Below are 14,444 nucleotides of genomic sequence, written 5' to 3' on the forward strand. Positions count from 1 at the left end.
TAGTATCCTGTAGATTGTTAGGGGAGGACCGACCTGGATCCAACTTAGTCCTTCCAGCATCAAGCCTTCATTCTTCCAAGGCAACGGACTACCTCCCCTGCATTTCCCCGTTAGTCTGTCTCTCCTCCATCCCTGCTCTTTTGGCCAATGAAACATCATAAAAAACCTACTGTATTCTCCCACTACCGCTACCAGTGGACCTTTCTCCTTGGCTTGATTGTTGAGTGTTCTTTCTCCCTTCCCCTGGACTTGTCACTGCCACTGAGGTGTGCAATCTCAAACCCCATGGCGCAGCATACCAAAAAGCCCCTGAACAGTGCTGTACAAGCAGTCCCAGAACTGCAATGCAGCGAGAAGTACTGCACATCATGTGGATTTTTGTCACATCATGGCTTGTGAGCATCTTGCCCCGAATGATCTCCAAGCTGCAGCATGACAAGCAACCCCATAGCACTTAGTTAAGAGTCCGTTTCTTCTTGTGTCTCATCAGCAGCTTACCAAATGGCATGGATCACCTGATTCTCTTGCAAAACACTGAGGAGTGGTTGCAAGTCCCATTTTTTTCAGTATTGTCATAACACTAAATTATGGGAACTACCTGTAATTGTTTATTATATGTATGTAAATTATTAGTAACAAACTATGGATAATCCTCCTCTCTTAGATTTTGACTATAACAATAATGGAATGGAATTACATTTTAAACGAGTATTTGTCCTGATTTTTGAAGATTTCATCCAAACAAATTGATAAGAATCATTTAAATTCTCTCCAGTAAAAAGAATTTGGACTCGCTAACTACATAGTAAATATTCTTGGAGCAAAGATTACTATTTACATAGTAAATATTTACATTACTCAATAAAGACTAAGACTGTAATGCTTATGCAATTTGCCAGCAATTTAAGGCAACTGCTTCCTGTAATGATTAATTTGTATTTGTATGTATGTGTCAGATAATATTTGAAATTAATTATAGAACCAGTCAAGGCACTTGAGTGTAAAGAATAAAACATTGGATTTGGAATATATTGAATATTTTATATAATTGTGTATTTTCAATATCCTTATAAATTTTACAAGCTTACAACTAATAGTGCACTTTGTTCTATTTTCTTGTCTTGTGTTATCTGGCTATTTAAAGTTTGATAGATTTATTGCACTTTTTTCCTGGAGATGAAGATGGTGTATAAAACCTTCCCCTCAACTTTTCTTTAACCAAGAATTCCATGAAATGCATTGAGAAAGAGTGACTAGTTCCAAGTCACTTAGTCAGCTTCCATATGAAACAGTAAATTTGAATCTAATAATAATAATAACAACAGTTGGAAGGGACCTTGGAGGCCTTCTAGTCCAACCCCCTGCCCAGGCAGGAAACTTTGTCTCTCTTCAATGAAGATAGATATATTAAGCAGAAATGAACAATTTGTACAACATCTACATAAGCACTTGGTAAATATCTTTAAGATTTGTATCAGCATCACAATGTTGTACATAGCTTTTAAGGAGAATTCTAATCACATGTGGTGATGGCGCAGTGGTTAGAGTGCTAACTAATTCAGCTCACTGCCAGGAGTTCAATCCTCACAAGCTCAAGGTTTACTCAGCCTTCCATCCTTCCCAGGTTGGTAATATGAGAACCCAGATTGTTGGGGGCAGTATGTTGACTCTGTAAACAGCTTAGAGAGTGCTATAAAGCACTAGGGAGCTGTATATAAGTGCTATTACTATTGCTATTAAGTTGGGAGTCATTAATATGGACACTTGATGACAAGTGTAGTTTGTTCTGTTGTTGAATATTTAAGCTTTTCATGTGTAGTTTAAATGTATTCTTGCTAGCATTATCTTACAGTGGTCTATTTGAAACTGCTTGAAAAACTTTTTATTTTTTTAATTAATTATTCTTAATTAATTAACCTTTATTCAGACACTTTTATTATAATATTTGAAAGACTGAAGCAGTATCTATTTGAGAAGTAAAAACTATTCCTGTTGACTAGAGAGATTTATCATATTCAGCTGCCTGGAAACAGACAATCCAGAAGCTTCAAATAGTCCAAACTGTAGCAGTGGGAGCAGTGGTGAACATGCCTTGATATGCCCATATAACAGTTCTGCTTTGCAACCTGCACTAGTTGTGAGTTTGCTTCTGGGTGTGGCAGCTGTTATCTATAAAATCCTACATGATATAGGGCCTAATTACTTGAGGGACCACCTTTATTTTATAGTATCTGCCCAACCACTTTGATCTTTTAGAATTGGCGTCCTCTGGGTTTCTTTAATTAAACAATATAATCTATCAGGACTCAGGAAATGTACCTTCTGTACCAGTGCCTGCCCTCTGGAATTTCTCAAGATCCAGATGGGCCCCACTCGGCTGTTGTTTAGAAGAGTCATGAAAACCTGGCTGTCCACTGAGGCCTTTGGTAAAGGACAGTGAGGTCTTTCCCTTCATTCCATCTGTTCTGTTGTTCTTGTCTTGTTTTATATTTTAAAAAAAATCAATTTATTGTAATTTATTGTGAATCACCCAGAATCACTGGAAGGTATATCAGTATTATTATTACTAAGTGAACAACAGCCTTATTCCCTCAATCACTCTCTCTGATGTCAGTGGAATTATTTGATATACATTTGAAGGTTTTCAGATGTTCCTGAATCCTAATAGTGTAGGCTTTAGGTCTGTAGGGCAGCTAGTATAAACAAAGTTGACAAGGTATGAAGTACTTAAGAGATCTTGACGCTTAGAGGATTGTATAATACATATGTATCACAAATATTATAAAGCAAACTATGATAATAAGAAAAAAGGTGTTAGTAGGATGCTCTCCAGCACGCACTGGACTATCAAATCAATTTTTTATTATGGCCCTAAGGCCAACAGACAGAAAGAAATAAAATAGTTAAAAATGAAAATAGATAATATTTAAAATTAATATACATTTTTCAGACCTAGGGAGAAGTAAATAGTAGATACAATGCACAATTGGTCAGCACAAAGTATATTTATAAAATGTGATCAATCAAAGACAAACAGAATTTATGATCCCTCTCAGAAATGTCTTAAAGATAGGAGAAATGAAAGAAGTACAGGATTTTCTGTACAGATAGAACTGAAAAAAGCTTTGCTGTCTATACAATTATATATACATTGAATAAGGAATATTTTTGTGATATTGAACTAAGATGGTATAGGACAGTGGCACTGAACTAAAAAAAATGCAACATCTCATCAGTTGAAAACAGATGTCGATGCTGACTTGAACGGGTGCTAGACTTGTCTGGACTCAGAAACTAAACAGGATTGGGTTGATTAGTATTTGGATCAGAGACTATCAATAAATGGCCTATACATTAAATTAAGAATCCAGAAAACCTCTTTGAACATGGGTGTCAAACTTGCCGTGTCATGTTGATGTCACGTGACATATCGTGACAGTTTTTGCCTTCATGGAGCTGGGATGGACATGACGCATCCAGCCTGCGGGCTGCCAGTTTGACACCCCTGTCTTTGAAAAAAAAAATCGCAAATTGCTTTCATAACATTGTCATGTTTATCTAGCCACAAAATGTTGACATCTGAGGACATTGTTATCTTTCTATCTTGTTGAAAGTTTTGTATGCAGAACTGAATTATCCAGACAAACCATAATAATTGGACTTAACTTAACAATCTCAATTTTCTTCCTCAGAACTTTTGCCTTTATTCTTTGAAGTACCCAAAAATAAGATTCCTCTTGATTTCAGTCAGACATGGTGAGTGAATCCACTAATTTGTGTGAATTATTTCTCACACTGATAAAAAAAAACTGACAGACATCAAAGTAAATTTATTTTGTAAATTTATTTAGCTGGTCATCTCACAAATATGACTCTGAGCAATGTACAAAATTAAAAACAATACAAAAAGCATCTTTAAAAATATTTTAAAAAATAAAAAGTAATTTAAAAATAATAAATATTTACAAATTGCCCTTCCTTCTGAAAAGAAGCAAGAAGCCCTTTAGAAAGAATGGGAAGAAATGAACATAAACAAGGCAGTTTAAAGTTGTCTTTATATAGATTTTTCATTTGAACAAAGAGCACTCACTGGAATCTTTCCTCTAATAGATTCTGTTAATTAGACCTCTAGGAAACTAGAAAAGATCCTAAAAAGTTTATACTGAATAAAGAGATCTTAATTTCTAGATCTAGTCAACTGTCAGTATGTAACAGCTAGAGTCTGCCAACATGTAGTGATCTGTTCCAATTGTATATTATGGCACTTTTATCTTGATCATATTTCTATTACAGGTAACCCTCACTGATTGTAATTGGGATTGACAATTATCACTGAGCAACAATGTCATAAAGCATTAACTCATGACCACACTGACCTATGATGGCAGTTCCATCAGTCCCAATTGCCATTGTTAGGTGAATCCTGTGGTCACTTCGAGATGGTCTCTCTACTGACTTTGTTGGAGGCCAGCAGTGAGCTTCACAAATGTTGGTCATGTGATTATGGGGTGCTGGGATGTTGTAATAGCAAGCTGGTTGCTAAACTCCAGAGTCATGATTACATGTCCATTAGGGTGGCTGCAATAGGAAGTGGTTGTAAGTCCCCTGTGCTCAGCACCATCGTAACTTCAAATAGTCACTGAATGATTGGTTGTTATACGAGGATTACCTATAATTCAATTTTTATTCACTTTTCTATTCAGAGGCACATAAGACAGTTTAAATGCTAATGTGAGGGAAGATATTTACAAAGGATGTTAAAGAACTCTTGAAGGAACTACATCAATTCATAAGGACTTACTTAAAACAGGTAGCAGAAACCAGTTTGCATCAGAGCCTGGTGGCTCAGACTGCTAAGACAGTCTGTTATTAACACAGCTGCTTGCAATTACTGCAGGTTCAAGTCCCACCAGGCCCAAGGTTGACTCAGCCTTCCATCCTTTATAAGGTAGGTAAAATGAAGACCCAGATTGTTGGAGGCAATAAGTTGACTTTGTATATAATATACAAATGGATGAAGACTATTGCTAACATAGTGTAAGCCGCCCTGAGTCTTCGGAGAAGGGCGGGATATAAATGCAAAAAAAGAAAAAGAAAAAAGATATCCTTAGTTTCCTGCAGCTAATCTCACAAGAAAGTTAACTCCCAGATCACGAAGAAACCTTGTAATAGTACCTTAGTTTGCAAATGGGAGAATTCTGTAATTTGTGTAATTTCAGGAATTTAAATAGGGTACTTTCTGGCAGGCTTTTAAGATCTGATATTGTACCCTGCAATAATTGACTTCAAATAGTTTTTGCAGTGTCTGTTTTCTGGCCTATCTTGAAGAGCTGACACTAGTGAATCATATAGAGTTTGTGTCCGAGTTGCATTCTCTTCTGCTTAGTTAATGAAACACTGACAGCCTTTCATCTGATGTACTATCCAAATAAAGCTACAGATAGCTTCCCTGTTTATTCCAGAAGCCATAACAGAGTTTCTTTCCTTCTCACACTTTAAGTCTATGAAAAAATCAGGAAAAAGAAGTGCCATGTTGACACTGCATGACACCAGTCATGTTAATCTGTTTCACTTGTGGCCTATCAGGATGGATCAAAGGAAAAGACCCTCTCAGCAATTTTTAAACAACCGAGAGATCACAAGGCCTTGTGCAATAAACCATCCAAACACAGCCCAGACCATTCAGTGAAGGGATTTCAGCAGATTTCAAGAACTTTCCTTAGTAGAAAAAAATGATAAGGTAACAGTCTGGTTTATCACTTTCTCCAGCTACTACAGAATCAATGCATGACATTTTACCCCCTTAATACAGGAGTACTGTTTATCTAAGTGTCTTATCATGCAGCTGCCATTGCTTGTTAAAATGACTTCTGGTCTACTTTTCTCTTCCTGTTCATGTTCAAATAGCTTTTAGGCACATACTACTGTAAATTATAATATTTGGTTTATAGAACTGATTGAGAAAATAGTGTTTTTTTTAAAAAAAGTAGTATTGTTATCATTTTTACCCTGCTCTATTCCTTAAAAAACCTCCAAAGATTATTTACAAAGTTAGTGATATGATTAAGTCTTATAATCTAAATTGCATAAATTGGGATAGAAATCATTTCTGATAGCTGGTTTTCTAGACTGAGTTTGAGCACATCTAGCAAAGGAGAGCCTACCAGTTTTCATAACTATTGGTTTTATTAAACCAGTCTTACTGTTTTTTCTAACGTTCAGTTGAAAAGTATAATCCATTAGTTTAGTTTCTGCAGTCTGGAACAATGGAAAACATATCCCATGGGATATGATAGCACTTTTGCTTATGAAGGCTAAATGCACAATTTCCACCAAGGTCCTCATATAACTTTTTATCTAGCAACCTGATCATTCTCTTTGTTCTTTTAATGATCATATTAGGTATGTAATCACCTTTAATGACATATGTACACAATAGTCAATATATCTACTGAACAACACAGAGTAAAGTGGAAATTATTTCCATTATTTAAAAATGATACTTCTGTTGATGTACCCTAATACTGTATTTTTCTTTTCTGCATTATCACCCTCCGAGTCTTTACTCTGTTAAAAATTAGGATCTTAAATGCATATAAAAGAAAGATTGCCTGTATTATTGCATATATTTTAAAGGTGTACCAGTACACAAAAAAACAAAACAATCATCAAGCAAATTCTTCAAGAGCAACTGTAGTAGTTATTCTAACAGCTGGTACTATCCTAAGAAAACCAAAGAGTTTAACTTAATCACATAAATCATGTTATATCCAATAAGGATTGGAGTGACATTTCTAGAATATTTGAAGAACACAAGATGATGCAGCTGGGTTTGTGTTACATATTTGAAATAGTTTGTGGAATATTTTAATGTAGGAATGAAGACAAATGTTCTTGAAACACTAATTTAAAGCAGGTAGGGGAAGTGAACAGGAATTGGTGTTTTCTTTGAAGAAATGCTGAAGTTCTGTGCACAAAAATAAACCTCCCATGTTTAACTATTTACTTTGTGAACATATTTTTCATTATTTTCATGTAGAATTGTCTGAGATAATTTCACATAGACACACGAACACACACACACATGACATAGGAAATGCGTAACAAAAAAGAGGGTAATCTACGAGATAATTTTATTTAGTTTGGGATTAGCACATGGTTAACTGAAATTTATTTTGCAAACTGTTGCTACTGTGTTGCTGAACCAATCAAAGAATGGATGAAACTAACTTTTCCCTTCCTCTTCTAATTTGGAATCCCCTTCCAGATAAATTATAACACCAGTACATTTATCTGAGATTATAATAAAAGGGGCTGTCGAGAGTAGAAAATCAGGAGTTCAGGTAGTTCAAATGAATATAGCTACAAGAATCTAAACTACTAATGGTCAAAGCAAATTGGCGGTAGATAAGAGTCAATGGAATTCAAGGTGGACTGGACTTAGATCTCTTGTTGGCACGAAGGGATTCGGGTTCAACCTGGTCATCTATAGGGACAGGGTTGATTCTAGTAATATATCCTGTAATAATCTCTTACCATCCTGCTATCTACACACAAATGAGATTAATTTGTATTTAGATATTTCACAAAGTAATGCTGATGGTACAGCAGAAAGATATTAGATAAGTTGGGATTTTTATGTGCCCCGCTGAACAGTTTATAGCAGTGTAATAGTAATTAAATAGCAAGCAATACTAAAATTTAAAATCAAGGTATTTTAAAAAAAATAAAATATCTGCATGAGGTAATGAAAACATGTTTAAAACATAAATATTCATGAATAATGTAATGCTTTCTGAATAAGAAGTTTCACAAATTTCATATAGGCACAGAAATAGTATTATCCTTTATAATACTATCCTTTATAATACTATTCTAAGTATTAAAATTTTTACAAAAAATTGCTTTTTTGATTGTGATTAGCTCTCAGTAAACTCAGGATTTGAGATTTTATACAAATACATATACTTCTTATAGTATAATAGGAAGGTTACTACGGGTCATCTATTTGAAGGGGAATCCTACCTTTGCAAAGCTCTTGCAGGTTGCTACTTGAACATGCAAAGTATCATATAAAATATGATCTCACTTTAATGATTATTTTTGCACTGTAGACTTTCTGACATAAAATTTACAAAACAAAGCATGGTCTTTAAAATATGTTTTTAAATAGATGCAGAATTTCAAATCTGTGTGAGAAATCTGTTATTGAAAATATATTTCTGTGTTATATAAAAACATATTTCTAAATGCCAGATATTTTTGTGTTAAAGATCTCTCTCTCTCTCTCTTTCTCTCATAGTATTTACTCATAGTACAGAATAGTACCATGAAAATAAAATACGCACAGAAAAATGAAAAATAACTAATTCTCAACCTGGATCAAACCTTTTCCCAGATCCTTACTTTGAGAAAAATGTGCACCTGCATTGGGGGGGGGGGGAGAGAGAACTAATCTGCGCTAGGCATAAATATAGCAGTTATGGCAGGAAGAAGAACAATGGTATTGAAAATTAGGAATCATAACAAAATAACTTCAAGATGAATGCATCTTCAAAATTACTGGTTTCTAGCAGAGAGATTGTGGTTTGACAATGCATAAAATCATATCTTTCCATTAAATTTTGTAATATCTTGCCTAAAAAAGGAAAACTGAATAACTTCATTGTTATGAATACAAAACAATATTTGAAGAAATGCTGAAGTTCTGTGCACAAAATAAACCTCCATGTTTAACTATTTACTTTGTGAACATATTTTTCATTATTTTCATGTAGAATTGTCTGAGATAATTTTATTTAGTTTGGGATTAGCACATGGTTAACTGAAATTTATTTTGCAAACTGTTGCTACTGTGTTGCTGAACCAATCAAAGAATGGATGAAACTAACTTTTCCCTTCCTCTTCTAATTTGGAATCCCCTTCCAGATAAATTATAACACCAGTACATTTATCTGAGATTATAATAAAAGGGGCTGTCGAGAGTAGAAAATCAGGAGTTCAGGTAGTTCAAATGAATATAGCTACAAGAATCTAAACTACTAATGGTCAAAGCAAATTGGCGGTAGATAAGAGTCAATGGAATTCAAGGTGGACTGGACTTAGATCTCTTGTTGGCACGAAGGGATTCGGGTTCAACCTGGTCATCTATAGGGACAGGGTTGATTCTAGTAATATATCCTGTAATAATCTCTTACCATCCTGCTATCTACACACAAATGAGATTAATTTGTATTTAGATATTTCACAAAGTAATGCTGATGGTACAGCAGAAAGATATTAGATAAGTTGGGATTTTTATGTGCCCCGCTGAACAGTTCATAGCAGTGTAATAGTAATTAAATAGCAAGCAATACTAAAATTTAAAATCAAGGTATTTTTAAAAAAATAAAATATCTGCATGAGGTAATGAAAACATGTTTAAAACATAAATATTCATGAATAATGTAATGCTTTCTGAATAAGTTTCACAAATTTCATATAGGCACAGAAATAGTATTATCCTTTATAATACTATCCTTTATAATACTATTCTAAGTATTAAAATTTTTACAAAAAATTGCTTTTTTGATTGTGATTAGCTCTCAGTAAACTCAGGATTTGAGATTTTATACAAATACATATACTTCTTATAGTATAACAGGAAGGTTACTACGGGTCATCTATTTGAAGGGGAATCCTACCTTTGCAAAGCTCTTGCAGGTTGCTACTTGAACATGCAAAGTATCATATAAAATATGATCTCACTTTAATGATTATTTTTGCACTGTAGACTTTCTGACATAAAATTTACAAAACAAAGCATGGTCTTTAAAATATGTTTTTAAATAGATGCAGAATTTCAAATCTGTGTGAGAAATCTGTTATTGAAAATATATTTCTGTGTTATATAAAAACATATTTCTAAATGCCAGATATTTTTGTGTTAAAGATCTCTCTCTCTCTCTCTTTCTCTCATAGTATTTACTCATAGTACAGAATAGTACCATGAAAATAAAATACGCACAGAAAAATGAAAAATAACTAATTCTCAACCTGGATCAAACCTTTTCCCAGATCCTTACTTTGAGAAAAATGTGCACCTGCATTGGGGGGGGGGGGGAGAGAGAACTAATCTGCGCTAGGCATAAATATAGCAGTTATGGCAGGAAGAAGAACAATGGTATTGAAAATTAGGAATCATAACAAAATAACTTCAAGATGAATGCATCTTCAAAATTACTGGTTTCTAGCAGAGAGATTGTGGTTTGACAATGCATAAAATCATATCTTTCCATTAAATTTTGTAATATCTTGCCTAAAAAAAGGAAAACTGAATAACTTCATTGTTATGAATACAAAACAATATTTGAAGAAATAAATGAGTGTCTCATTGAAGACCTATTGCATAAGTTAGAAAAAAAAAATCTAAAACAGACACGTGTAAGAGTTTTACGTTTTAAGCAGCAGAGATTTCTGCTTAACTCAGTCTAAGTAGCAGGGTATTTACTTGAAAGATTTAAAGAGGAATTGGAGGAGATACAAATGGATCGATGGACACTACAGGTACAGACTTTTTATGTTCACAACATAAACATGGGTTTTAAATGCCTAATGTGGAATATAAAATGGGCAAATACCTTGCAAATAAGAAAAAAAAGATATTTCACTATTTTAAAAAGTTAAAAGTAAGATGTAATTTGTTTACAGGAAACAAAAAGGAAAAAAATATTTGATTCATAAACATTTGAGGCAAGAATTTATTATGTCAGGGACAAGTAAGGAAAATGGAGTTGTTTTGTATGTAAACCCACAATTATGATAAAAAGGGGTATTGACTGGTGATTATGATAAATATGTGGGGGTTGAAATTAATTTGAATAAACCAAGATTCCGATATATGCCTCAAATGATAACAAAGCTGCATTCTTTAAAGGACAATGAAAAACTAAATAGATTTGCCATATGGAAATCGGGTTTTTTGGAGACTGAAATGGCATAGTTTGCCCACAAAAATATAGAATCTCTGTGAAAGACATTAGCGATAGCAATAGCACTTAGACTTATATACAGTGCTTTACAGCCCTCTAAGCGATTTACAGAGTCAGCATATTGCCCCCCACAGTCTGGGTCCTCATTTTACGGACCTCAGAAGGATGGAAGGCTGAGTCAACCTTGAGCCAGTCAGGATTGAATTCCTGAAGTTAGCAGTAACGTAGACTGCAACGGATGGCATTTTTTTTTTAAAAAATGATTGATAACTTTGAATGTATAGAGGCATGGTAACTACAATACATTTCTTTGAAAAACACAGATCTTGCTGAAGAATAAATATGTTTTGGATTTTAAAAATCTTGTTACATGTATTAGCAAAATGGATATAGTGCCAATGACTTTCAATAATCCAGTGATTTTAACATATAAGAGGAGAGTTAGAACTTATAAATGGAAGCTTTGATTATAAATGGAAACTTTGCTACAAAAGAAACCAGTAATGGAGGATTGTAAAAAGAAATTGAAATAATTTTTTGAGATCAATATTTAAAAATTAATAATCAGAGTGAACCCAGAACTTTTCTTATGAACAGCCAAATAGAAAATATTTATGGAAGATTTTTTCCCAATGATAACAGCAGCAAGGCTATTACATGCACAAAGATGGAAAAATACTCCCCAATGGAGAAATTGACTATGAAGAATGGCAGAATTTGCAGAAATGGCAAAAGTAACCTGTTTGATTGGGGATTAAACAATAAATACATTTATAAAAGACTAAAGATCCTTTATTAACTTTTGAAAATGAAAATAAAATGAGTTATTTTTGGATTTGCTGATTAAAAAGGGTTGACCATAGGAAGACAGAAATTATGTAATATAATCTTGAAGCAGGGAGAAGAATAGGTCTGTTTGTAACTGTTATAAAGACAATCGGAATTCATTTCTTTAAATCAACTTGGCATTTTTTACTTTATAGTGTTTCTTGCACTTTTGTCTTTTTCTTAACTTTTCATTTTTTTCATGTTAATCTTTATTCATGTTACAATATGTTATATATTAGAGGAATTATATATTAGTGGAATTTTGCTGCTAGTATCGGAGTTGGAGAGCAAAATTGTAGAATATGTAATAGTGGCAAAATGGAGAATATATCCATAATAGAAGTCTAATCAAGTGTAAATGGGACTGGCTTCCTTATGCACTGTATATTACATAGCAAGACAATTTTAGACTCTTGAAATATGATTAAAAAAAACCATTATAATAGAAAGATACATAAACTAAACAAATAATAGCAATCTTCAAGGTTCACTGTAAAGCACAATATCCAGATCGTGGGAAACAAATGGAAAGAAATGGCGAATGTATTACTAGAAAATTTTCCCATGACTTTTTTTTAATTCTTCATTTCTCCCTATTTTATTCTACTGTTGTAATCTAATGTAGACATTTTTCCTTTTATTATAAATAATATATTTATAATAATATAAAATAATATAAAAATATATTTCAAATTAATCAAATCTTACATAAATGAGTTACACAGACACATATGTGCGGACAGTAAGACAGGGGTACACAATTAATACAAGCCCTAATAGGTATAATTTATTCATGGCTTCTATGATTAAGATTTAATAGTGTATTTGTTTGAAATAGTTGTAATTGGAAACGTTAAAGCCTAGTCTCATTTAAAACTCCTATCAGAACCATAATTGACTTTAATTTGGTAACTCAGCTGTTTTAGTTCTAAGCATTTGCTTTTTTTTCCATGTCACTTATGTTGATAGTATATGTGTTAGTGATACTGCATGGGTGGGCCAATAGCTATTTGATTGGCAGGGACAGTCTGTCGCTATAGTCATTTATAATTCCTGTCTATGCTAGGATAGCTTGCACTTCACTTAGCAGCAGACAGGTCAAGACACTTACTAGAAGAGACTGAGACAAAGGCAAAGAAGGCCCTGAAAAGCTGAATCTCTGCTTTAGAATCCTCAGTTGTACCAGATACTTTTTGTATTACTATTTTTTAGTAATGCCTTTTGATTGCAAATAATTTTGGACCAAGAGACAGTAGTATAATGTCAAAACCAGGGAAAACTCCCTTAAATCATGGCTTGGTTTCTTTTGATCTCCCAAATACAAAAGAGCCTTTGCCACACCAAACTGTGATGAAGATATTTAGCATCAGCATCATTACCCAAGGTCTTCCTTTTTGTCGTAGACGGGTAAGTTTGAAAATGTTTGCCCCTTGTATGGGAAGGGATATATCTAAGGTATGAAATTATGTATCTTAAGTACTGTAACTTGGTTGTAATTATTTCCAGTTCATAAATCCTTTATTACGTTAGAGTAAGAAAAATAAATATATATATGCTTTAAGGAGGTTTGATTCCTTTTAATTAGCACACATTAATCTCAAAATAAATGTCAAAGAACAAATACAAGATTATAAAAAATAATGTGTAGCATTTTCTGGAAATTTTCTCAGTGCTGCAGCAAGATAACTCTCTTTGTAACTGCTGATACAGAAGAGGAATAAATATATGTTATTTGAGAAACTTTTTTAAACCTTGTTGAAATGTTAACATTAATATTTTATATGATTAAAGTGCACTGAACATTTCTATGTCTTATAAAAAGTCTTGGTTTCTCAGTAATAAATTGCTAGCTTTTAAGTTACTGTAATTTTAAATACTACTAATAAAGTCAATTAATTATTTCTTATATTGCTTTCATATTTCATGTCTATTTTAAAATGTATCCTAGTTCCAAAAACTTTTTAAAAGAATTCTAATTAAATTATACTTCAACAACATGCTTTGATCACACAATATTACATGAGTTGTTTAATTTAACATAGTATATTTATATTTCTCAAATACTTAAGCTTTGTTTGTATTTTTGAATTAATTTCCCCTGTGATATGATTAGATATCGAACCAAGCAAGATATTTGTTGTTCTTTCAAAAATTTACACAGTGAAACCACTGAAAATAATTGTATTTAAATGATCTTGCTTGCACATAATGCTAGAAAGTTTCCTTCTCATTTAGACTGAGGTCAGATGATCTATCAGTGGGGTTACCTGATATGTATGCTACAGTTTACTTACATTAAGACAGAGGTGGTAATGATGCTTAGTAATACTTCTGAAAGGTTAAGACTATTTCTTTTTAGGAAAAAAAAGTAACTCTTACTTTATGGGTAAGAGTTGACTGATAAACCATTTGGAAGCATATTTAAATTTTAAATACAATCAATATTTTGAACATTCTTAATTATTTAAACCTCTATAGCACCAGTTTTCTCCTTGTTTGAACTCAATCACTGTACAGGAAGCAAAAGCGTACAGCAATCCGTTCAGTAAAAATACTTTCTGTTAGGAGATCTGACAGTTCATGTCTTATGTGTCTCTATCACTAGTTATATTCAGCTTCCATTGAGCACATTACTATAAATGGCCA

The 14,444-nt window shown here is 33.1% G+C and overlaps 1 protein-coding gene across 10 annotated transcripts in view; it reads left to right on the forward strand.

Annotated features, from left to right (window-relative positions):
- Window positions 1–14,444, forward strand: part of FBXW7 (F-box and WD repeat domain containing 7) — a 139,978-nt gene that overhangs the window by 60,528 nt on the left and 65,006 nt on the right. For 2 of the 10 annotated variants that reach the window (XM_058192153.1, XM_058192154.1), the window contains exon 3: window positions 3,693–3,756. The exons of 6 other annotated variants lie outside the window; for them this stretch is intronic. In XM_058192153.1, the coding sequence (XP_058048136.1) occupies window positions 3,693–3,756 (64 nt within the window). Of the gene's footprint in view, window positions 1–3,692; window positions 3,757–4,293; window positions 8,412–10,549; window positions 13,206–14,444 lie in introns of those variants that run through there. 2 more of the 10 variants (XM_058192155.1, XM_058192152.1) reach the window with 2 other exon arrangements.

This window comes from Ahaetulla prasina, chromosome 8 (assembly GCF_028640845.1).
Source record: "Ahaetulla prasina isolate Xishuangbanna chromosome 8, ASM2864084v1, whole genome shotgun sequence".
Lineage (NCBI taxonomy): Eukaryota > Metazoa > Chordata > Lepidosauria > Squamata > Colubridae > Ahaetulla > Ahaetulla prasina.